General features: G+C 45.5%; 1 protein-coding gene across 7 annotated transcripts in view; it reads left to right on the forward strand.

Annotated features, from left to right (window-relative positions):
- The window catches only part of MTMR3 (myotubularin related protein 3), a 2,389,252-nt gene that overhangs the window by 1,974,967 nt on the left and 388,655 nt on the right, over positions 1-25,630 (forward strand). For all 7 annotated transcript variants that reach the window (XM_069619294.1, XM_069619290.1, XM_069619289.1 and 4 more), the window contains one exon: positions 6,213-6,398. In XM_069619294.1, the coding sequence (XP_069475395.1) occupies positions 6,213-6,398 (186 nt within the window). The remainder of the gene's footprint in view (positions 1-6,212; positions 6,399-25,630) is intronic.

Below are 25,630 nucleotides of genomic sequence, written 5' to 3' on the forward strand. Positions count from 1 at the left end.
TTATTTTCCTTTTGTTGATGTATAGTGCCCCTTGAGTGTATTGACTGTATGCTATGCCCTGACTTGTTTGTGTTGTAAACCTCTGCCAACAAAAAAATGTGTTTTCTTAAAGAAAACGGGCATTGATCAATGCCAGGTGAATATAAGAGAAAGCAACAAATACATGATGGCAAACCAACAACGATACAATGTCCAGAGGCTGTGATTGATGTGAATGAAGTACCACGGTCAAGCTGAAGCAGTGGCCGCGCGTTGACGGAAAAGAAGCAAATAAGGTGCATCGGTTGTGTGATCTGTAATGGGTAGACCGCATGGTCCGACAACTGCACCTAGACCGAGTGCATCCCTATGTGGAAAAGCCACTGACCGCACCCCCAAAGAAGCTTGTGCTTGAATTGCAAAGGAACTTTTATGTGATTTGAAGTCAAGGAACTGAACTGCATATGTGAATTGGTGAAAGGTAATCATATCAGCAGAACTGGGAAGTTTCCCACTGAATTTTGTTGTTTTGGAAAGATGAAGGACTTGAACTCTTGGGGAAGGGACCCCCTGTGCCTTGTGAACTATCTTGAACTTGGGGAAGGGAAAGCTGGTTACAAGCCAGAAGCTGGAAGAAGCTCTGAACTTTTATTTGGACACTACTTATTTTGATTCAGACTTCACTACACAATGTGTACTGTTAGATGTGAGGGCAAGTATAGGTTTTGGACACAGACCGACACTTGATTTGGACTTCCTGACACAGTCTATCCTTAGTTGTCTTTAGGTAGGGAAATCCCACCTTAGCATAGGGCAAGTTTGGCCTTATTTCAATCTGAATGTTTTGTTAAAGTTTGGAGATCAAACTTTAATGTGTTGTATGTGTCTCATTCATGATGCCTTCACAGATCTTTCAGAAGAGGTTGTGGGATTAATGCTCTCGGCAAGACGCCCATCGACAAAGTCTATGTATACTTGTCGGTGGAAAAAATATGAAGTCTGGCACAGGGAAAACGGGTGGATCCATTGTCATGTCCCACCTCCGCAGTTATGGAATGTATTTTCTCTTGCCAAGTCGGGCCAGGCCTTAATGTAAGCACAGTGAAAGAGTACTCATCAGCTCTCTCCATATTTAAATGCACAGCAGAACAGGGTTTTTATTTTAAGATACAATTGGTTGTTCAATTTTTGAAGGGCCTTGGAAATCTGTTTCCACCTTCACCATTTGTAGTCTTCAACCCAGATCTCCCATCATGGGATTTGAACTTGGTCTTGAATTTCCTAATTTCAGCTCCTTTTTTAACCACTACATTCATGTTTTTTAAGACTTTTGTTCTTTTAAGTTGTAATTTCTGGTAGCCTTAACCGGTTAGGATAATTTCAAACTCTAAGCCTTATTGAATAAGCTGGAGTTTGTTCAATTCTATAAAAGATAAAAGCTTCATTTTTTTTTAACAAAGATTGTATTGGAATTCCACCTAGTCCAAAATTCCATTTGTCAACCTTTTTCCTCCTCTTGCTCATCCATCAAAAGTGGAGGAGAGACTACATAGTTCAGAACCGATGAGAACATTACGTAACTTTTCTGTGCCGGCCCCAAAAACGGACAGGCAGTTTCCAAAAGGACGATTTCATGTTGGGTAATTCTTTGCATTACTAATTATTGTGGCCATTCCTGGAAAGCAAATAACAGAAGGCATAAAAGCACTCTCCACTGGGGGTGTAGGAGAAACATCTGCTCTTAAAATAGGTATTCTGTTAGGGAAGATTTCTCTTGCAACTAATTTACCTCTATATTTGTGGACTCCCCAAAATGTTTGCTTTTGTTGCAGCATCCTGACCCGACTTCTGCCAATGGAGCGCAGCCTTCAGCTGCACTCCACTGGGCTTTCGCTCATCGTTATGCTGAAATTGACACATCCTTCAGGTTGTTAATACTGGGAAACCGAAATGTCGCTTCTACTGCGACTTTGGGGGCGCACACAAAACCGACTCCCATTACTGCACCCAAGCAGAGCAGAGGTTGCAGGGGTGAGCCCTGCTCTCCTTGGGCACAGTAACGGGAGTCGGGGCCTACGGGGGGTGTCCCCCGCTTACCATTGTGGTAAGCGGGTGACAAGAATAATTTTTCTTTACAGGAGCATCTCCGACCCACGTTAGTGGGAGGAACGGACGCCGCAGTGATAGCAGGGTGTAGGCTGCGGACACAGATGTGTGCCGCCGTAAAGTTAAGTGGGGTGGGGTGGTGGGGGTTTCAGGAAGGGGAATGCGGGCCGGGGGACGCGGGCAAAGTGATCTGATACCTGCGTCGCACCGTAATTGGTGTTAACATTTTCGTCGGGGTAGTTACGGGCAGCACAGTGATCACATGTTTCTCTTAGTCTTTTCGCTTTGTTGCCTCTTTTGGTAACATTTTATCATTGCGCAAAGTACATTGCTGTACCACGCAATGGGGTCCTTATGTTTTCTGGCCCTAATCATCCACTAAGGATTTTTTGGTGACAGGACAATCTGCCTAGGAGTGGACTGGTGGCAGCATGAGCTTTTTCATGTCCTTTAATGACTTTTTACTGCGCCATACCACGCTTAGAATGTGACTGTGTCAAGTGTCCGTCATGGCCGTGCCACAAGGTCCTTGGTCTACTCTTTTGGCCATTTTGTCGATTGGTATACCCCCTGGTCATTGTGACCTGGGAATTCCTTATTTGGGCATGCAGTTGCCCGCGAAAGCCGCATCTTTCGTGGGCTACTGCAGGTCACTTGTGAGGGTCCCAGGAAGTGGGCTGGAACAGTCTGTTCCCAATCCACGCTACTGGTGCCAGGATGTCTGGTGTGCACGAGGGCATGAGATTCACAGTGGTCCCTGATTGGACCACTGCTGGCGTGCATGAGTAGGGCAGATATCCTAATTGGCAGGCTGGGTGTGAGCACTCATCGTACTTGTGGCTATGAGGAGTGGTCCTTAATGCAGACCGCAGATCAGTAACGGGTCCAAATCGACCTGTAAACGGAGCCATGTATCCAGGAGAGCCGAGCAGACCCAAGGACTATCCGGACCCTTGCAGAAGAAGGTTGACACCCTGAGCCCTCTGTTGTCCCAGTAGAGCCCTACTTTGCACCCAATCTCCGAAGGCCTGCAAAGGTGCTTCAACCTTGGAAGTTGTGGGACCAATTACTCTCAACGCCTCCTGGTTGCCCTGCAAAAGAAATTGTTCGGAAGTGTCCCTTGACCATCCAGCGAACTGTCGAGCTCGAACCTTGGCACCCGTGCAGGAGCGTTGTCACATTGAGTTTTGCCTCAAAACATTAGGGAATCCTAGCTTGCACTGCAGAGCACCTTCTCCCTGAATTTCGTCGTCCCAGCTGCTTTGGGCCGCGAGAGAGAAGCGTGCATCAGATTGCGAAAGTTGTGTGTCGCTGAAGGTGGTTTTCCCACTTTTCTTCTGGTGCCCTGAGACCAGCTGTATCAGTGTTTTATTTGTTCTTTAACCAAGAGGAGAGATGCAGCTCCTGGAGTAAACCGGACCCACATCTGCACCCACAGCACCTGTGCACTTTGAAGCCGAATCAAAGGTGGAGCCTGCAATGTTTGGTCCCAAACTGAGTTTAGGGCGGTGAGTACTGAAGCCACTTACAGGTGGCCCTTTGTTCATCCATTGTTATTTACGCACACGGGAATCCCTTGTGGTCCTCTCTTTGACTTGGGTAGCCTTCACTTCCTAAAGTGCTCTGAAAGTTGCGAATAGCTATGTTCTTCGCAGCAGATACTCCCCAGACTCTTGGAACCTGTTTTCACCCTTCAGAATCCTTTCTTTAACTTTGCCAGCCCCTTAGAAATTGTACTTTGTGACTTTTACGCACGCATCGAACATTTAGGGCTAGATTTTTAAAGTTAGCGTTATCCATCTCTGAAGACTGTCTATGCTATAAAGTTTGTCTGGCCTTTTCCCTTGCAGGTTTTGGTGGGTTTCCGCATTTTACCGCATTGACCAAAGTGACTGTATATATTTTACAAAGTGTGTTGTTTGAGTGGTGTTTTTACTGTGCATTTCTTTGTTCACTTGTGTTTATTCTTGGGCCTAATAAATTGTATATTTTCATATACTACTGTCTAAAGGTAATTCTTGTTGTCTTGCTGTGTGCGCTCATTAAAGACCTCAGATCACCCCCACTCCTCCTGTGACCTAGCCTTGGCTGCTCTCCAAGCTACTGTGAATTGGTCTGGCTATCTTCCCAGAAGTGTTCCCTGTTTCACTAATAAGGGTGGCCTAGAAATCCATTCTAACATGTTCCAGTGGCAGACATATGTTGGACGGCTACCTGGGCCTCCATTCTTTCTTTCTGTAAGCATTAGCTGCTGGATTCACTCTTCAAAGATGATAGTTGTGGGAAGGTCAGTCTTCAAGTTCATTTGACTTAAATTGACACTTCCGTGCCCTTTTCCTAGAAAATAGTACAGCTTTTTGAGTTTTTCAAAGATGAAGCATCTGTGGGAGGAATGTGTCCACTACAAGAACAATTTACCTACCTTCAGTAATGTTCTTTCTGGTGGATACTTAATTCCTCCCACTGATTACTCATCACCCTCCCACCTACCCCGCTGATAGAAATATATCCCTTATACATAGGCCAGTGACCTACCCAGCCATGTCTGTTTCTCTGCCTTGCCGATGTGAGTCAAGGCAGAAATGAAGATGGGGCAGGCGGCTGTGTATTTGCACGCTGATGACACTACCTTGGCACGAGAGCGGACCAACAAGAGGACATGGTTGATGACCGAGTCGAATGGTACCACTTACTGACTTGAAAAAGATATTTCTGGTGCAGACTGCATCAACTGGGATATTTTAAGGATGAGGAATTAACTGTCCACCAGAAAGAACATAACTGATGAGTAATTTTTTCTTCGGTTCCAGAATCAAGCCAAAAGCCTTCTGGCCATTCATCACAGTGAAACAATGAGTTGGAAACTTCAAAAGAGCAGTCTGGATTCCTCAAATTTCCCCATGAAGTTGGGTCCTCCATCCTTCAGATCTGCAGGAAGGATGAAGAGAAGTATGTTAACAGAAAGAGCGAGGGGGTTGAGGCATGGGGAATCTGAAGGCTGGACCGGCAATACTGCAATTTCGAATTTGCAGTATCGCCTTCCCATTGATATGTTGTGTTCTGTGCAGAGCTTCTAGGAAAGTTATTTGCCAGAGCAAACTATTGATACCATGGCAGGAGCAGGTCGGCAGTGTTTCTCTATCTTTAGCAGATGTCCTTCTAGAAAAAGACGTACTCTTGGATGGGGTCGGAATACGGACTGTCACGTAACTTGGAGGTTAAGTCTCGATGTAACAGAAGAAGTTGTTGCCTGCGACTGCTCTGTTCTAGCTTCATGCCTGAAAGAAATTTGGCAGACTTGGGTAGGTTTTGTTTGGCTTATGATTGGAAAGTTATTTCTTTTTTCTTCTTTCTTTTTATGGATTTATATTTTTTTAATGTTCTTATATTTTCAACATAAATTGTCATTTCTAAACTTGAAAGGACATTTGTCAGTTAGTTTTCTACTTTGGTTGTAGCTGTTAGCCATTTATGCTACACAGATTTACTTTTTTTTAAAAAAGGTTTTGTAACCATATAAAAATAATAAATAAATAAAAAATAACAGATGATGGGTGGAGGCCATGTGTAGAGCTTCTTGCATCCTATTTCTCCCTCCTTATTTTATTTGTTAAACTTTATTTTCCCTCTTATTGTGTAGTAGCTACCTGCAGGGTCCCTAGGAGGAGCCGTGTCACAGCTTTTGTTCTGCATCCTGGGTGCAGTGCACTGAAATGCAACCATGTGGCTTAAAAGGTGATCTACATGGTCACATTCCCATTGTCCAGTAGAGTGGCCACACCAGCCCTGGTATCTGCAATGGCCCAAAACAGCTGTGCTGGAGGGTCCGTCCAGCAAGGGTGGTGAGAATTTCCATTGCAGGTATAGGAAGCGAAGGCAGGAACAATGTTTCACGGGAGAAAAGGGTACCAGACGAATTTCTTACCAGCTGTCAAATTACGTAGTTATTCTGCTTGTATATTGTACCTTATATCTTCATAATGATAGTTAAGTGCTTGCTAATTGTAGTCTTGTTTGTATGGCCTTATCAACATGTTTAATACAGTATTGCAATACCCCATTCATTGAGGGTAAGACATTAATAGAAGCAAAATGAATTGCTCTCGTCACACTTTTGTCTTCTGCAGGGTTTCCAGGTGATTGTGGAGATGGAGTGGCTGGACTTCGGTCACAAGTTTGCTGATCGCTGTGGTCACGGTGAAACCTCAGATGACCTGAATGAGCGCTGTCCTGTGTTCCTTCAGTGGTTGGATTGTGTACATCAGCTCCAACGACAGTTCCCGTGCTCCTTTGAATTCAATGAAGCTTTTCTTGTAAGTAGGGGTGTTTGAGTATCTTTTTGTCTTTAGGATTGTAGCAATTCACTTTATCCCTTTTAGTTTACACATTATTTTAATCTAGACAAATAACCCTGACTGGAACAAGAAACATTTTACAAAATGCATTCTGGTTACAAATTCATCGTAACAAAGGGAACCACTTATCAGATCATTCAGTGACCAGTGTTGTGGTTTGTGAATTTGATGTATTATTGTGTCTTCTGTATGTTAAGGAAAATGTTGCTTGTTGCGACTTTCCTTTCATTGACATCAATGGGAACCCCCACCAATTTGTGGAAGTCTTAACCCCTTGCCTGACTTTAAAGGTAAGTAAAACCTTTTTGTTTCACATACCTTGCTCAACTCATTTATTTTGGAGGCAATGGTCAGCCTTTAAAGTTACCAGTGCAGGGCAACTGTGTCCCCTTTTATGATATAAGTAATTTATAACGTGCCTGTACACATGTGTTTCTAGGCGTGACGAGACAAGGGAGGGTACAGAGAGGACAAGACAAACGATCTTACTAGGCCTTGTGTCATTCGTATCGTGGTAGTGCGGTAACGCAAAGTGCAGCAGAAGGGTAACGGGGGAAGTTCAAGAGGGTGGTGGGGAAGTACAATCAGGGCAGCATTGCTCTGAGTAAGTGCAACAAGCACAGCGCGGCTCTGGGTAAGTGCAAGGAGGTGGGGGACTGTAGATGTTAGTGACAGCCCCTAGTGCATGACAGGCCCTGAGGCAGTGCGAGGGAGACCGGTCAAGAGGAGCTAGGTACCCAGTGAGACTGAGGGTAACCAAGCAACCAGTTGGCTCAGCAGGGGAGGTAGGGAAAGCAGAGGAAAAAGGGAAGGTTTTGAGCTGCTTACGGAACTTCAGGTGGTCTGGCTCAAGTTTGAGAGGGGCAGGGAGGCTATTCCAGAGGGAGGCACCTTCGGAGGAAAGTGATCTGCTCCTACTCTGACTGGAGAAGAGTCTGACCCTCTGAGTTGGATGCAGCAGAGAGAATGGCTTGAGAAGGCACCAAACGGTTATATAGATCCTCCCACATTTTTCCTGCTCTTTTTTTCAGCTTGTCCAATGAAGATTTTGAAAGCATAGGGAGATGGTCTTCTGTCGTGGAGCTATTGCAACTATTGCTCACCTAACATGGAAGCACTTACTAACCAAAGAAAAATAGAAATAACTCCTATTAGGTGAACAACTGCTGCTCAAATTAATCATTCCCTAAACACTATAACATACACTTCCAGAGCTGCTGTTTATTTCACAGAACTTCAACCTCAAACGGGAAGCACTTACAAATCTATAAAACGATCCTCTGTTGTTCTAATGTAGCAAACTGCACCTTACAGTGGAGTGCTGCAGGGGTAAATGTGTTCCTTTTTGGTTTTTGTTGATAACATAAGTTTTGCCTTTCTGATGTTCCTATGTCTTGCTGCTGACATTGAACCATGTTTTACTTATTTTCCGGTTCACTACCCAGCACCATATTTGTTTTACTGCTAAATGCCATTTTCACTTACGTATACCAAAATAGCTGTGCCATGTAGTTTAAGTCCTGTCCTTTGGCCACCTTCATGACCTCTCAAATCCACTTATGTGTAAAAGGGCATGCACTTAACAGGATCCTGCTCAGGTTTCCGGGGCTACTGTTTTGTGTATCTGTACTGGCAAAAATGGAAGTTGGGACTGTCTCGTTCCAATCAGCATGTCATCCTCGGGATATCTGTTGTTACTGGGAAAATGTGGGACTTTGTGGCTGTCCAGAATTTGACAGTCCTTATCTGTTTGACTGGTGCAGATCTTTGTTATTGGTGGCCTGGGGCAGCTCCAAGCCTGACTTTGGGATAAGAGGAGCTCTGCAGCCATTCTGGAGGAATTCAAAGGTAGAGCCTGTGCTGAATACCCAGAGGACTGCTGCTATGGACAACCACCATTGGCAAAGCCATCTCCTGGTGAAGCCTGGTTGACATTCCTGTGACCACCCTCGCCTGTGTAACATCCCTTGGGTTAGTGTACCAACCATTATTGGGCTCTGCACCAGTGCCTGGTGACTAATGACATTGGAAGTGTCCTAGGACCATTCTATGGGCTAGCCATCCACTGACGAGGCCTCTCTATGGCCCTGGTGACCATTTCGAGCAGGAGTTTGGGACTCAACAGGTCATCGACTTGTGACCCAAGACCATTGTTGCTACTGCTCTTTTGCATGAAAAGGGGCCTCTCTAGATCCTGAACTTAACCACCACCACAAATCTCTCCTGCTTCCCCCGACTGAGTTTACTTGCTGCTGCATGTCTCATTTCATGTCCTAGAGGTCTCAACACTGTGTGACTAGTGGCAGATGCTGTCATGAGTTGTCTGGCATTTCCAGCTACGAGCTTCTCAGAGCCTTTACAGAACCTGAGATGGGAACTGTCACATAGCCAGACCCAAACCAGGCACTAACTTCAGCCATATCACCTGCAACCCTTATGCCACCATCAATGGGACTAACGCCACATGCAAGTGTCCCAAAACATGGAGTACCCCATGGGTGGTGACTTGGAAAATCATAGCAAAGAGGAGTGAGTGTACTTGGCTGTTTATGCACCATAGGGGTTGTATGGACAAGAAGTCCACTCCCTAAACACTCTTACCTGGCTGTGATCAGTGGAGTTCTAGCCAAGGATTCTGCCCAAGGATTAAATCCAGTGTGGTAGGATTGAGAGTGTGCCCTTAAAATATTCACTTTACTCCAAAAAGTATATTTAAGCTTCATTCTTTACCAACCTGTTGGCTTTACCAAATATAGTGCAGGTAGACTTCCACTTCACTTGGAATTTGACTCTTTTGAGGCCCTAGGCCTACTTCCTTATAGGGAACAATTATTTTCCTGCCCAAATATCTCCAAATTGCCAACTTAGATTTTCCTAATTTGTTTGCAAGCGCATAGATTTTAGCTGGAATTGGTGCAGTGAAAAACATTTTGAAAATCGACTTGGACAATTTTGAGAGATTAAAGATTGAAAATGTATCTATAGATGTTGAATGCGCACTGACAACCATGTTTTCCAGCCAAAAAAAGACAAGTGAAAGGTACATACCAACCAATCGCTGAAAAACCACACCACCCATACACACAGCAGCTATAACCACACCAAGCATACACTCACTGACACTGCGTACACATTCCAACATACACTCAAGTAAAACAATACATAATTCCAGCATTACCATTCACACTAGCCACATTACCATAATTCCAGGAACAATGTTCAGCCAACAATAGCATAACCACACCGCCTACACAATCACCCGCAATGTGTACATATTACAAACATACTGCAAGGGTGCAGAAGGTGGCATGTTTTGGGCTAAAGACTTTTATTGAATACGAAAGAAAAAGAAAAACCTCACTATCCCTACCTAACATGGGTTTCCCTGCCTCAACCAAAGAGATAAGGTGACTGTCATATCAGGGTGTCTGTCAACTCAACGCACCCTTATGCGTCAAGAAAAACATTCCTTCAAATGGATTGTCCCCTCCCACGTCTTCCTCATCTATGATATTCGTATCTCTCAGCTTCGCTGCTTCTGAAATTTTTCGGCAAAGTGTGCTGTGCACAAGGTCGTGCCGTGTATGTCACTCGACTGACTCTGTAGCGTGTCGACGTCACCAGTCATATAAGTAACTCGTGCCACGCCCGTTGGCTTCCGTTCCGTTTTTCCGAAAATGTCTTCTTCAACTCCTTCCACTCCTAAAACAGGGTTTAAAAAGTGTGACGACTGTGGTTCCAAAATGTCGATCACTGACCCTCACTGTGTCTGCCTTTGGTGCCTGGGTTCGGACCGGCGACTGTGGCTCCCGTCAATCGATGATGGAGAAAGCTCTTTGCGAACGAAAAGGTAAACTAGCGGTGGGGCTGGAACTTCGAGGGCCTCTGTGAAGGCTGCTCCTAAGAAGCATAGAAAGTCTGGTGAGTCGAGAGACTCCGGTAAACATAAACACTCAGAAGAGATCCCGATCTATGAGCAGATCGAGGTGTTCCTCGTCTTCTAAGACGACGAAGAGGAGACCTAGATCTCCTTCCTCTTCGTCAGATACATCTACCGAGATGGTAAGATGTCCGACTAAGTCGGATTCCCCTAGGAAATGGGATGAATTCAGGAAACAAATGATGAAGGTCTTTGAGAATGCAGCCCGACCCCCCTCAAGGAAACCTTTGAAGAGCCAGACCCTGGTCTCTCCGTTGGATGACTCGGGTGAGTCAGAAACTACTAAGGCGAAGACCAGTAGTAAGTAGGAAACTCGACGTTCTCGACCCGACGTTAAAACGTCGAAGGCTCCTCGAAATTCAAGTGATTCCCCGGTAATGGCTAAAAAGGACAAATCCTCGATGCACTCGACAAGTTCGATGCCATCACGTGCCGACTACTTCGACGACGGAGAAATCGGCTACTTTATCGAAGTAGTGATCGACAATTTCGAAGAATCCTTTGATTCTCTAGGCAAATTCCAGAAAAGGAAAAAAGGTATACACCTTTGCCTAAATCAGATTTTTTTAAGTCCATGTCCTCTATATTTGAGGAAGAAAGTGTCTCAGAGGAAGACATTTCTCCTTTTGGAGTAGAATTTGATACAAGAAATGTGCCAGAGAAACTGATTGACTCTGAGTCAAGATTGAGAGACCTGTGTGACACCCTTCACTCTGCCTGTGGCATTGATACGTCACCCGAGTTAGAGTTTAAAAAACCTGATCCTGCAGAACATGCAGATTCTGGGTGCAGGATCTTAATGAACAGAGTTGTTGAATATATGTGTTGGGACAGGTCTTTACCAACCTTTGAACAAGATGATACGACAGATATCCTGGACCAGGGCCCCCAAAAGGACCCAGTTCTTCCCTTTCATAGGGCTCTTCAGAGAACAGTGGTTACAAATTGGGAGACTCCTGAGTCTGTTGCAGCAGTCAATAAAGACTTCCCCAAAAAATAAAGGCCATTAGGCAGTGATCCTGATTTCCGGAGTAAACACCAGAAAGTCTAGTGGTACAAGCCGCTGCTTCCACGAGGCAGTCAGCTTATCCATCTATCCCCCCAGATAGAGAGGATAAAAAGGTGGACGCTGGGGACTGCACGGTTTTTTCCTCGGGCAGTATGGCCCTTAAATCAGCAAATGTTACCTGTTCCCTGGCCAGTTCACCCATACCCTGTTGGATTGCTTAAAGACGGCAGCTGAACATATTCCACTCACTCGTATCACTTTCGTACTTTGGGCCCCAGACCCTGGTTTCGCTTCATCTGTGAACTGGCCCACTTGGTTTACTTCCCTGCCAAGTGCTTCCCTGAGGAAGATGACTTTTATCACTTTCTTGCTTTGGGTTACAAAACCTCCTTTGGCTGTCAGTGGGTTATCTCTGCCACTGTCATGAGGGACTATCCCTTTCAAGTTCTCTTTATAGTGCTTAGGGTCCTCGACCCTTCCCTGCTGATCAGCGGTCTTGGTTCTACCACTGCAATGAGGAGGAGGTGCTTTGTAGGGTTTCTGCCCCTGCCGTGCCACCCAATTGTTATGATTGCAAAGGGGCCTTGGGACAACTGCATGCACCCCCTTGATGAACAGCCCAGCGTCCCCTCCGGATCTCCTGTGTGACCCTTTAAAAAAAAACACCCAGACCCAGAGAGCACATCGTATATGGAAAGAAAAAGTGAAAACCAATCGTACACTTGCAACGAGAAACGGACCATAAACATGCCCCAAACAGTCATCAGCCACCCGACAAGCTGTGCTCCAAAATTGTAACCATGTTGCAAACCCAGGGGGCGTCTGGTTACAACATTATCCTTCATGTATACAAAACATGTGCATTGTACAGTCATGACAAATTGACAGACCCCCATCGCCTTGTCCCTCTAGAGTTTCCTCAAGAAGACACCCTCTCCTCCAGTGTTCCTACATTCTGCTCTGATTCTCTTGTCAATAAAAATGCAGAGCCCACACATCATTTGGTCTGGAGTTGCTGGGCAACACCTTGCAGTATTCATATTCTACATCACAACACCAAGCCAAGTCTCGTAACCATTTATCAGCAGTTGGAGCAACATAACTAGCCCAGAGTAATAGAATACATTGTTTAGCAAGAATCATGCAGATGGACATGTCAGGATTCCATGGTATATTTCTAGAGTTTCAAAAGTTCACAATCTTAAAAGACACACTGTTATCTTACCAAGATAATTCTCATAGACATCAATTACTTACATACTTGATTTAGAAATCATCATTTAACAATAAGACCTTTGGATGTAATTCTATTTAGAAGTATGATGTTCAAGTTATTTTTTTTATTATAATTAAAAGAATTGTACAAAAAATTCCTTAATAAGATTTCAGGAATCACTTCTTTCCCCAAGGCAAGATGGAGGGTTAGTACAGCAACAGTGATTGGAGGAAAACATTGATGAGGTAGTTTGGAATTTTGAACAGAGTTCTAAACTGCCTTTCATTTTAGTTGCCTTTGTGGCAGGTCGCAGTCTCTTTAGCTCTGAGAGAAGTTTTAAGAAAAATCTATAGTTTACTTTATTAAGAAGAGTTATTAATTCCAGACTTCAGAAAAGAAAGACTTATATTCAAGAATTCTTAGAAGACAAGAAGTTACAGAAGAAGCAAGCTAAGTTATTCAAATATTGAAGATATATTACATGGAGTGAAATTCGTTGTCTTTTTAAAAACAAACTTTCATAGACAAGAAAGAACTGTATTTTATTCAGAAATGTAATCGTTACAATCTGCTGTTATATTCTGCAATTGTGAGTTATTTTTTGTTAGTTTTGACCTACGCGCGATGCTAATCTAATTACTAACTAACGCGCGGTTTGTTCTAGAAATATTTAATATATATATATATATATATAGAGTTGAGTTATATTTTTATCCAACTCTATATATTTTAGTGACGAGCCCGAGCGTATCTTTTGCCTCGCGTTATTCGTTAGTATTAAGGTTAGAGAAAAGAACCTTACGTTTTTTTACGTACTACGTGTACGCGTCATCTTAACTCCGGAAAATAGTGCTTGGCGCGGCTCGTACTTCAAGAATTTTAGCATCGGTTCCTGTGTAGCTCTTAGTCAAGGAAAATAAGCGTCAGCAAGTGCGCGGTTCGTTCATTTTTGATTTAAGGAAAAGTGCGTCGGATGGATGCGCGGTTCGTTTTGCGTCGGATGGATGCGCGGTTCGTTTTGCGTCGGATGGATGCGCGGTTCGTTTAATATTGAAGATACGTCGGAGGGATGCGCGGTTTCTTCTGAAGAATTAAAAAACATTTATTTATGCGCAATTCTAGAGTTACAAGTTCTCCAATGATAAAGACTGTTCTCAGAGAAAATATTTGAGAGAGAGTTTGGCAACAATGACATTCTATTGATACTATTGAAAAGAAGATTTGTCTGAAGTTTAGGAAATCCAAGAAAGTTTACACATAAATGAGTTTCCAAGAAATACAGAATTAATTGTTCAACATCATTAGAAAAGAATGCCTATCAGCACACAAGCATAGGCAACAGGTATTTCAAAAGGAAGTAATAGAGAGAGAGAGAGAGAGAGACAGAATTATTGATCAGTTATACATAATATATATATGCTATTGTTTTTTTTCCCCTTAGATTTCACAGACACTGAAGAGAGAATAATCCAGTACCAGAGGGCATCAGACATCAGTGTTATCCAGTGAAGATCTGTCTTTGTTTTGTTCTCCAATTCCCCTTGGGTTTGCCAGCTTGGTAGTTTTATCTTCTTAGAGACTATTGGGCAGGCATACTTGGGGGGGGGGGGGGGGGGGTGGGGGGGGGGTCTGGTGGGCCAGCATCACTCCTGCAGGAAGATTTGAGATTGGACCTGACAGGACAGCAGTTTCATACTGCCCTTGGAGATCCCCGGGAGCCACCCAAACAAGCAAAATCGATTGTCCTGAGGCACTTCATGACCTACCATGCGACCCCGTAGTCATTTCCATTTCTTGCTGGCAAAACACCAGTGAGGGGCATTCCCACAGAACATGAATACATCTATTGAATTTGCATGTAGGGCATATTCCATCATTGGAGGTATCGAATTTCTTCTGGACAGAAGGGGATAAATAAGCTTGCTGCAAAATTTGAAATTGAATGTGTTTGAACCTAGAGCATACGCCACTTTTTTGGTGTACTGCAACCGCCTATCCCCCAGGTATGCTCCAATGTCAACTGCCCACTGTGATCTGCAAGGTAATACTGCCTGAGGGGCTCATCCCAATGCCATCTGATACATTGCCTTCAAGCATTCACCGAGTTAACCGAATATTTCAAAACCGATTACACTTTTGGTTCAGCAGGGAAATCTGGAGACCATGCCCGGAACACCTCCCGATGCTGAAAATATTGGAATGCCAATATGGGTTGCCCCGAGCTTGTTCTCCACCTGCTTCCATGAAACAAAAACCCCATCCACATAGAAATCAAACATGTTAGCAATCCCTAGTCTTGACCACTCTCTTAATCATGCGGTCACACGTCGGAGCTGTGCACTGGATATCCAAGACCAACAGTTCTGTGGTATACGGTTAGCAACCACCATTCTCGAGCACAGCCTCAACCATGCATGAACCAAACACGCAACAAGATCAAACGGCCACTGATCTTCTACCCTCAAAGACACCAGAGTGCTCTGCAAAGTGTACGGATAGGCCAACGGTCTCCCATTGCACACCTGGAAAAAAACTGGGAATCTGGCATTCAGTATGAAGCAAACTGGACCTGAACTGCCAAATAGTATAATTCCATATCGGGCATGATCAATCCCCCCCTGTTCCCACATGCCATTAAGTGTCTCCCATCTGATTCTGGGGCTTTTAGGGCTCCATACTAACTGAATCAACATTGATCGTAACTCCTTAAAATATTGAGATCCCGGCAATACTGGGATTGAGAAACAAATATAACAGTTAAGGAATAATCACAATTTTTATGAATGCTATTCTGCCGATAAAAGAAATTAGAAATTAGGTCTGCCGCTTAATCTTCCCTCGCAATGTCTTTAAATGAGCCCCATGATTATCTTTCAGCAGTTGCATCTGGCTTCTGCTGACCACTTTACCCAAATATTTAGTACACATCTGTACCCAACGGAACCCCTTAGACGAAAGAGCCTTCAGAGTGGCTTCATTAAATGGGAATTAAATGGATTTAGACCAGTCACTGCAGCCCAGCTATGTTCCAAAAGCCTAGACCTCCTGCGAAATCGGCTGCAGATTGCACTCCGGAACAAAATGTTATTGGGGTATAGGGAGATCAGGACATGACCCCTCCTAATGCTAGCCCCTGATTTCTTTGCAGTGTTCTCAAGCGGACCGCAAGCGGCTCCATGACAATTGCAAAAAAAAGGGGTCGGAGGACAACAGACATTCTTGCCGCGTCCTCCTCCCCAATGCAAAGGATGCTGAGCGCATGCCAAAAAGACTGATCCCCACAATCACTCTTAAGTATAGGAGTTTTACACATTGCAGGTAGTATGGCAGAACCTCACTTTACCCACAACCGCAAAAAGGGAATCCCAGGCAACACAATCAAATGCCTTTTCCATATCCTAGATCTCCAATTGTCTGCATCGAAGGGTCTACCTGGGCCAGCAAAGCGAACAATCTCTGTAGGTTAAGCGCTGTAGAGCATCCCGGAATAAAGCCAGACTGATCTCGATGCACGATAGAATAAAGGGACGGAAGCAGCTGATCAGCCAGGATTTTAGTCAATATTTTAGCATCCAAATTAATTGGGGGTATAAGCTTATAAGAGGCACACTCCATTGGATCCTTGCCAGGTTTCAAGATCAAGGCTATAATGCCCTTGCGCATCGTGGGATGCAATGATCCTGACTGCAAGGCTTCCTGCCACACTTGGGTTAAATATTAGCTAATTTAAGGCTGAATTCTTTAGAAAATTCACAGGTGAATCCATCCGATCCTGGTTTCTTAGTGGTCGCTAAGCCTTTTATAGCTTTTGGGATCTCATCCACTCTAATCGGTGTTACAGAGAATTCTCTGTAAAGGCTAATTTCCCAAACCTAGTGAGTCCCCCAGCAGCTTTGCTGGATTTTTGGGGTTTATTTTTTTCTCCTGCTAAGAGTGAGACTCTCTTACTCCCACTCCTAGACATGATTTGATGTGTTCCTTTGTCTTTCCATTTGTTTTATGGGCTATGGGGTCTTTTACTCCATAGGGTCTCATGTGTTTTTGATGTTGGTTACACAGCACCCTCCGTGCCGTAACCCAGGGGTGTCGTAGCGACCCCCCAACATAGACTCCATGCCCTTGGACTGACTGCTGTCTCCCAGGGCATGTAAAGTCACCATTGGCTTTACTAGTCCCAAATTATGAACAGAAACCAGTACAAACCATCATATTGTGGATGTACTGGTCGGGGCAATTAGATTGCCCCGGGGTCTGTTGTTCGAGGGGGCACGTCTCCGTCCCCCCTGATCGAGTTTTGGCTGGTGGCAGTGGATACTACTTTTTATATTCGACCGCGTATATATCTCTATGGGATTTTCCCATTGTTCGAGGCTACCAACTTTAATTATTTAATTCGTATAGCCTCGAACATACCGATGGTTTATTTATTTAATATTAATTCACCGGTTGGTATTTTTTGCCAGAACTCGATTCTAAAATGGCGTTTGTGTTCTCTTCTGTGACTCCAACCCAAGTCGAGCCCTTTGTTTCACTTTTTGGCGGGCTTCTCCACAGAAGCGTCCAAAAGTGGTGCCACTCTGTCTGGGTACCACAGGGGGTGTGGGAGGGGGTTTAGGCACCCTGGACTGAGTTGCCTTGGCAACTCAAGTCGCACTCTTGTGTGATTGGCCCAAGTGGTGAGCCGGCCGGCTCACCACTTAGCATGTTTGATTGACAGCTAGGTTGAATGAATGGGGATTTGCTGCATAAAAGCAGGGCTTTGGGGACTGGAACTTGAGAAGTCGCCACAGGACCTAAGAATCCGAGGAGGGAGAAGCTGAGCCGACCTGCAACGACTACACCACCGGTGGAGCCCTGCTGAACCGTCTCACCACTTTTCCCGACGACAGAGGAGATCTCCAGTCCGGGGAGTCTTCTTCCTTTGACTGGTGGGGATAACCAGTTTTGCCTTCTTTTCACCTTCCTGGAGCATCTCGTGGCCGCCTTGCCCGTGCCAAGCACCCCAGCAACCGGAATACCACGTCTTACCACTACCGCGAAGAGAAAGGTAGTACCTTTTAACCGAAGAACTCCGCGGCTGGTTTCTTCCCTGGCAGTGCAACGACCTTCATCTTTCCTCCATGGCGAGACCTCCTCTTCCTCTGGACGAAACACCGACTTGCACTCGCTGCCAGGAACAACTGCCCCGCTGGAGCTTCCTTCATACTTAAGGTACTGTGTCCCGCCTGGCTTCCCTTGCGACAGATCGTTCGGGGTGACAGTAAAGCCTCGACTTTCTAACCTGGGCTGGCCTGGGACAACCTAGCTAACTTTTCCTGACTTTAATTTCATTCTTTGTGTGCAAACTATCTACAAGACTCTTTGGGCATAACCCCACTGTGTGAACCTGGACCCCTTCTGCTTGCTCTCTCCAAGAGTGGGCCTTGCAATTGACTTCCTTGCTCTTCAGTAGAACTCTGCCTAATAAAAGTATTGAAATTTGGGTGCTTCATAACTCTGCCTTTTTCCCTCCCTTTTTAATAATTTTTTTGAGTGCTATCTTATGTTAAGCGCTCACCTCTGTCTGAAAATAAGTGGTGTTTCTCATTAAGACTTGTCTAATAAGTAGTGAGGGTTGTAGATATATAATAGTGACTGTGTGCTGAAGTTATTTTTCTCTTTGTACTAGTGTAATTTACAAGTGTGTCTTTAAATAAATAACTATATACTTTTACAGCAAGGCTCTGGTCAGTGTTTGCTTGTGCTACTGTATCCTCTATATACTATTGTGTATACTCTATATACTGCCTAACTCTTCTTGAGGGAAGTCTGACTGCTCAGCCACAGCTACCAAGTGAATCTGTGTGGTACAGACTGCTACCAAGTGGGTTTACTGCCAAACACCTGTAGTCTTAAGTCTTTTGCAGTGGTCACTAAGGGAACTGCACAGGTTTCTGCCTAACAATCGGAGCACCCAATGTTGTCCTATCTGCCTAGTCAAGGCCTACCAACTTAGCCTCCGCAAAAAAGACTGCATAGCTTCACAATCCGTTTGATCTCCCACCCCCGCCCTCCTAGCAGTATCCAAGTTTTCGTAAAACTCCCTGAATACTTCAAGGATTGCATCAGGCTTCGAAACCAATACGCCATCTGCTCTTATCACAGGGATATCCGCGTGGTCCCACTCACTCCGCACCAGCCTCGCCATATACCTCCCTTTCCTCCCTTTTTCACCACAAAGCCGTGCCAAATGTGGGGCTGCAAGGAAATGCACCTCTCTATCTGCCTCCTCTCTATAATAGATAAGTGCAACCCTATTCGCTGCCAAGTTGCCATCGGATGACTGATCCATGCCCCCTGGACTGAAGCTCTAGAAAGCTCAACCTCAACCCAGACAGCTTCCTCCGGATAGCCTTAAGCATCTCAATTTCTAACGAGATACATCACCCCCGCAAAACCACCTTAAAGGTTTCCCATAGGATCCCGACGGAAGCCACTGAACCTTCATTAGTAGCAAAAAAGGACATAATAACCTCAAGTAATAACCTCCGGTACACCACATCGGACAACGCCAAGTCCTTAAATCTCCAGTGCGGACTACTCACGACCAGATGATCCATCCGGAACTGCCACTGAATCGGGGAGTGATAAGACATCCTTGGCAGCATCACACAGGTGTTGCTAAGTGTGTTATGAGCCAAATCCTGAGGGCCTGGGGAGGGGGGGGTCAGGGGAGGACCAGCCATACCGCTCAGACCCTGGTCTCCGGAACCCACCTACACACCCTGCGCTATGATCCCGGGAGGATAGCTCAGCGGCAGCGTGCGCGTCTTGGAAGCAGGACGACACGAAGCAGCAACAGGTTCGATCCCCGGGTCCGCGCTTAAAAACCTCTGGGTGTTTAAGCGCGTTATAAATACGCAACTAAGAGAAAAAAAAAAAACAATTACGCAACTAAGAAAAAACAAACAATCCCTGTAACAGCGCCTCGATGCCTGCGGGCTGTGTGAGCGCTTTATAAATGTTAAATAAATAAATGATCATCTCAGATGCTGCCATCTTGTCTGTACCGGTGGCCAGACCCTCCTTGCGCATAACTGTAGTCGTCCCTGCTTCTTGATGCCCATGGCCATGTATAAGGATCCCACTGCCACTTAGCCAGCACTTGAAGCTCCAGAAATGCAGTGGCTGCAGCCCAAGGGTGCTCTCTGGGGTAGAGACTCGCACCCGTCAAGCCAAGCACTACGGCCCGTCAAGGGCCAAGCAGCCAACCTTTAAGCCGCACCAGGGTGTATCTTGAGGGGCCTCCGTCTCACTTCCCACACTCCACTCCCAACTCCCTGCCGGGTGCACTCTCTCAGCAGATGTCTATGCGACTCTCCGCACTCCTATGCCCCCTCAAGCAATCCCAGGATCTGTAAGCACAATGGCAATGTAATTGGGGTGTTTCAACCACCTTGCACACCCAGGGGCTGCCTGCTACCTGATCAGCCTCATTGCCATTCTCCAGTCCCATAAGGGGATCCAGTTCTCCAGCAACACAATTTCTCCTGTGGCTCAGGGGCAGCAGCCCACCTCTCTCGGTCTATTGGGCCCCTTCTAGCCTCCACTTCACTTACCAGCCGGACCGGGATCTCCCAGAAGGATAAAAAGCAGCCCCTCGCCTGCAAGCCCACCATGCTGGCAGGGCCCATCACACCAGCGCCAAGCTCATACATGATCTCCCGTCTGCAGCCAAAGCTGCTCGCCTCTCCTCCACCAGGAACGTCTCAGCAGGGTAGCGCAGATGCATGGCCCATCCGGGCCAGCTCCTCCTCGCCGCATGTCACTCCACTCACAGCGTAGCGTGCTGCTCACTAGGTGTTCAAACTCCACACCAGGGGGTCAGATGGGCACCAGAGTTGTACCGCCAGGTCTGGGCTAACTAGTCGCCCAACAAGCACAATATTTAATTATGTGTCACAGCAGCACTGGCCTCCCCCTCTCGGCGTTACGAAGTGGAGCTCAGCAGGCAGCGGCCATCTTGGTCGCAATCGCGCGAGCACACCCTCACCTGCCACCCTTTACCTTGTCCGGGGTTTCGGCACATCACTGGGGCTTCCTGGCATGGCAGGCGTTCAGTTCGGCTACTCTGGTGTCTTGCTTTTCCTGCTGCCGTCTGCGTTCCTCCTCTCCTTGCAAAGGTCTGCTCCTGCTGACCTCCCAGACATCAGACGTGGCGGTCTGCCGGTGTCCTTGGAGCGCTCTCCCTTCTGATCACTGGCACAGGTTTGAATCTCCTGTGTTCGGTGCACAGCACACCTGCAATCTTCTGCAACTGCCCGAGACCATTGTTTATCTTTATACAATGTTACTAGCAGTGTCTGGGCCCATTGTATAGGTTCTTCATCACTTTCACAGGTTCTGTCTTCATTGCTCTACGTGTGCAAATCGTCCAAGTACTTGGATTACCTAGGTTCCTGTCGTTCTTCTTCATCTCAGTACTTTCAAGAACCTCTAGGTACTCTGCCTTATAACAGCACATAGGTCTCCTGTTTACAAAGAGGTGAGTAGAATGACGGGTTAGAGTATGGGGGTGTGTGATGTTCTTATAAGGGCTGTACCCTAGATAGTTGTCCTTATCCCCAGAGTGGGAGTCCCTCCCCATGAGATCCTCCCGCATTATACCACCCCCAGGTGGCCCCACTTATCTAGCCTCATGGGAAAGGGTTGCCCCATCAGCGAGAAGTGGGGACATCTAGTGAATCGTCACAGCACACTCACTCCCTACAGCGTACGCATTCCAATGTATACTCGAGCAAGAAAAGACATAATTCCAGGAACAGTATTCAGTCAACATTACCATAACCACACAGCATACGCACTTTCCTCCACTGCGTATGCATCACAACATACACTGAAGCAAAAAAATACAGAATTCCAATATGACCAAACACAACATACACACTCACCCCAATATCATTGCCACACACATTTATTTATTGTGCATTTATTGTACATACTCTCCCCATTATCATAACCACATACTAACCCAAAACACACACTCACTCCATTATCATAAGACACACTCACCCCATAATGCACTGTGTACACATTACAAACATACACTCAACCCTCATTCCAACATGGTGACGAATCTGGACAATGTGTCCCTTCTCCCCAGGGGGTGGCCACCCCCTTTGACGCTAGGGTTGTGAGCCTGCTATGCAAGACCCTCCCTAGTGGTCTGGACAAGTGGGAGCTCACTGGAAGTGACTCCCCTCTTGGGGACAAGGACTTCCATTCCAACATGGAACTCTGTCTGAACTACCCTCTCTGCATATACGGATATCGGAAAAACTGTTGCAACTATAAATCACAAGGATGCTTCTGTGACCCTATTGGCTTCAGGTAATGGTGAAATTTGCCTCAGGGCCCTAGTGATGCAAAACCGACATCAGTGCATTCCTCCTAATGACGTGTATAAGAAGCAAGCGTTTTGTGAACGGAGAGAATGCCCACTGTGGGAGGGGAGCAAGTGCTAAGCGGATGCGAGTCACTGGAGCATATATGTCCTGGAGGGGTAGCGCTACATCACGCTGCAGAGCCAGCGTTGAAGAGCAGAATGAACAACCCTCTAGCTGGAGGATAGATAGCAGGTGCTTTACCCGAGCAAGAGGCTCCGGTCAAGGCAGGACAGATGACGGGAAGAAAACAGTCTTCCCGGGTGGCATGACCACTGAAGGGCAGTGGTGGGCTTGGCGCCCAGCAATCAAGTCCGAGACCCAAGAGTAAAGAAAAGCGCGAGATCCTGAGTTCCCTTTGACAAGCGTCTTTCCCACCACGAGAGGGACTGGTGGAGAGACGGATGCTGCTGACCTGTGGCTGCGAGCTTGTGACTAGCCTGTGGTTTCCAGGAGCATAAAGCCTAATGCAGGTACGAAACACAGAGCAAATGTAACGAGCACACAGCCCCATTACACAAGAGAGTTAATCATACGAACATTGACCTGAAAGGCTGGAATACATTCCAATACTACAGTCAGGTGAAGGTAACTGGCACCCGGCCACTCTGAGCCATAGAGAAAAGATAGAGATATGAACAAATGTAAAGTAAGGCTGGAATAGCCATTTGCCAAGATGGGCCATATGACGGGCACACGGCCCTCACTAAATAAGAGTGGGGAAAGATACAGAAACTGTATATCAATGTTGAAGTAACCGCCAAAAGTGTCAAAGAAAGCACAGATAAAAGTCCTCTGTCAAGACAGAGTAACGGAGAAACAGAATACTCTATAACAAGGACAGCATAGTGCATAAATCACAGAGAGCAGTGTTATATGACTGGGCAAGAACAAAATGTGTATATTGAAAGGAAAGGCTTTTAACAACAGACTTAACCTTTCAGGGAAGTGCCAACACTACGAAGGTGGAAAGAAATATATTTTCAAGTCACCCTGGAGAGATTGGAACATCTAAAACACAAACTGTTTCCTTATCAAAGGGAGAAGGAAACCCAGACCAACAACCTTTGTGAGTTTTCCATAATGATTTAACAATAAGGTGAAGACCATCTACAAGAACTGTGAGACTGAGAACAAGTTGGATACAAGTAGGCTAAGTAGAAGTCCATACCAAGGCTATTATACAATCCTCAATTTTCTTTTTTTTTGGGTCCAGTATTTTTCTAAAGTAGTAGGGCCAGTTAGATACTTAGCATTCGAACAGAGGACTTTTTGGTTGGATTTGACGCGCACCCTTAGTTTACTTTTGTTAGGTAGGGACCTTCCCTCCTAGCTATAGGGCAAGTTAAGAGATTTATTATAATTTAAATAAAACCTTTTTTGTACATGCCATCAATTTGTCTGACTCCTTCTGGTTCACCACAATGCACTTAAGCAAGAAAAGAGAATTCCCGGAACGAGATTTAGCCAACATTTGCATAAACACATAGCATAAGCGCTGTGGGAAAAAAAAAAAGCAGAACATTACTGTGAAACATATCGGAGGCCTTCAAGAATATTGCCTAAAAAAATGTTCCCCTCATTTCTCGAATGTAATCCATCCATCTGAAAAATACTGTTAATTTGACTCTTAACATTGTTGTGAAAAATACAATGTAGTCCATGCACAACTAAACATGTATGTGTACATCTATTTACAGCTTTGTGAGCACAAATCATTTGTTTCCATGATTGGCAATTCCCAGCATCCAGACTTTGCGTGCTGCCAAACACGAAAACATAATTTCTGTTGCTGGAAATATTCCTGCTAGGTGCAGCAGATCAGTTTGAAAATAAAATCTGTCGGCTTGACAACGCTGTCATAATGAGCAAAAAGTTTAACAAGAATTTCTAGCCATTTGCCACCTCGATAAGTAAGCCATTCCACCTAGACATCACCAAATGTTGAGGGAGTTGGCACTCGCCCCATAGGCATCAAGGTGTCGGTTACACGCAGGAAGAGGGTGTAGAGCATCAAGACACACATACACCATTACTGTTTAGGATGAGGAACAGTCCAGATAGGCTTCCTGTGAGAATAGGAGAGACTTAAGATTTTTGCGGAAGACCCAATACGAGTGTTCCGATCTTAGATGTGTTAGGACATTCACGCCTAGATACACTTGTGTACCGGCGCGTTACAAATTACTCATATCGTATATCATTACAGTTATTAGAGGCAATCGCTGTGAAGCTCAGCCTTCCCAACCTCTTTAATATGAATCTTGGCGGTATCAGCTGGTGTGAGTTGATGGTGCGGGTAGGTCTGGTGGACTGTGCCTTGGTGAATTTTTGTGCAAGGTGTTTAGGAGCAATGTTCGCAATGCATTTGTGAGTAATGGCGAGGCTTTTAAGAGATTCGCTCAGGAATTGGGAGCCAGTGTGCATTTCTTCTGGTTGACGTGATGTGCTCTCTTTTAGAGATGTTCAAAGCTTCCTTGAGGCCATTGTTTTGGATAACCTGCAGTCTGCTCATGTTTCGTGCTGAGGTTCCAACAAACAATGCTTTGCAATAGACAAGTCTTGAGTCTATTAGTGCACGCACGTGAGGCAATTGTTTGTTCAAAGAAGGTCCTGTCGCCATTAATAAGCTTCATGGTGTAGGCAGCCGGCGATGCGATAGCATTAACCTGTCTCGTTAGCGACAATGTGAGCGCCAAGGGTCTTAACTTCATGTGACACAATGATGGTAATGCAGTTGATGACGAAGGAATTGTAGGCTGGGTCCAGTTTGCTAAGTATAGATTGTGAACTGACTAGAAGGATTTCCATCTTGTCGTTTAGGCATAGCATGTGTGGGGCCATGCAAGCTTGGATGGTTTGGAAGATAGAGAGCAGTGATTTAGAGTCCGTAGAGAAGTTGCCAGTTAGAGGGAGGAGAAGTTGAGTGTTGTCTGCATAGTTAGTATAGGATATGCAGTCATCAAGGAGGTCGAAGAGGGACTTAGTGAAAATATTGTACAGGGTGGGTAATACACAAAAGCTGTGTGGAACCCCGGAGAAGACAAGGGCAGGGGGTGCTGCGGCCGTGTTTGAGAAGACCCTCATAAATCTTTCAGATCTGATGAAATCCAGGCGGTCGCTTCTGCTGAGAAGTAAGCTGTAGTGGTGCGATTTTGGCACAAGATTTGGTGGTTCACCAAGTCAAAGGCCACCAATAGATTCAGAAGGAGGAGGGGAGTAGCATTGCCTGAGTCTTTAATGTCATCCAATTTTATTTTAAAGTCAAGTAGGGCGGATTCTGTACCGTGGGGGGGACGAAAACCCAACTGACGCAAGCCCAGGAGGTTATTAGAATCCAAGTGAGATTGGATTCGTAGGTATGCCACACGATCTAGTATTTTAAGGAGGAACAGGACCGTCGTGATAGAGCAGTAGCTTGACCGCATGGCTGAGTCTAAGGTGGGATTTTTTTAGCAAAGGGAGGACCGAGCTGTCTTTTAGGTTGGTTGGCACAGAATTGCACGCAAACTAAGTGTTGATGAGACTGGAGATGAAAGTGGGAAGCGCAGGAGCGCAGTCCTTGATTATCGCGGGGCAGATATCCCCTTGACATCTGGAGGT

The sequence above is a fragment of the Ambystoma mexicanum genome, chromosome 10 (assembly GCF_040938575.1).
Source record: "Ambystoma mexicanum isolate Mex_15411 chromosome 10, UKY_AmexF1_1, whole genome shotgun sequence".
In the NCBI taxonomy this organism is placed as follows: Eukaryota; Metazoa; Chordata; class Amphibia; order Caudata; family Ambystomatidae; genus Ambystoma; species Ambystoma mexicanum.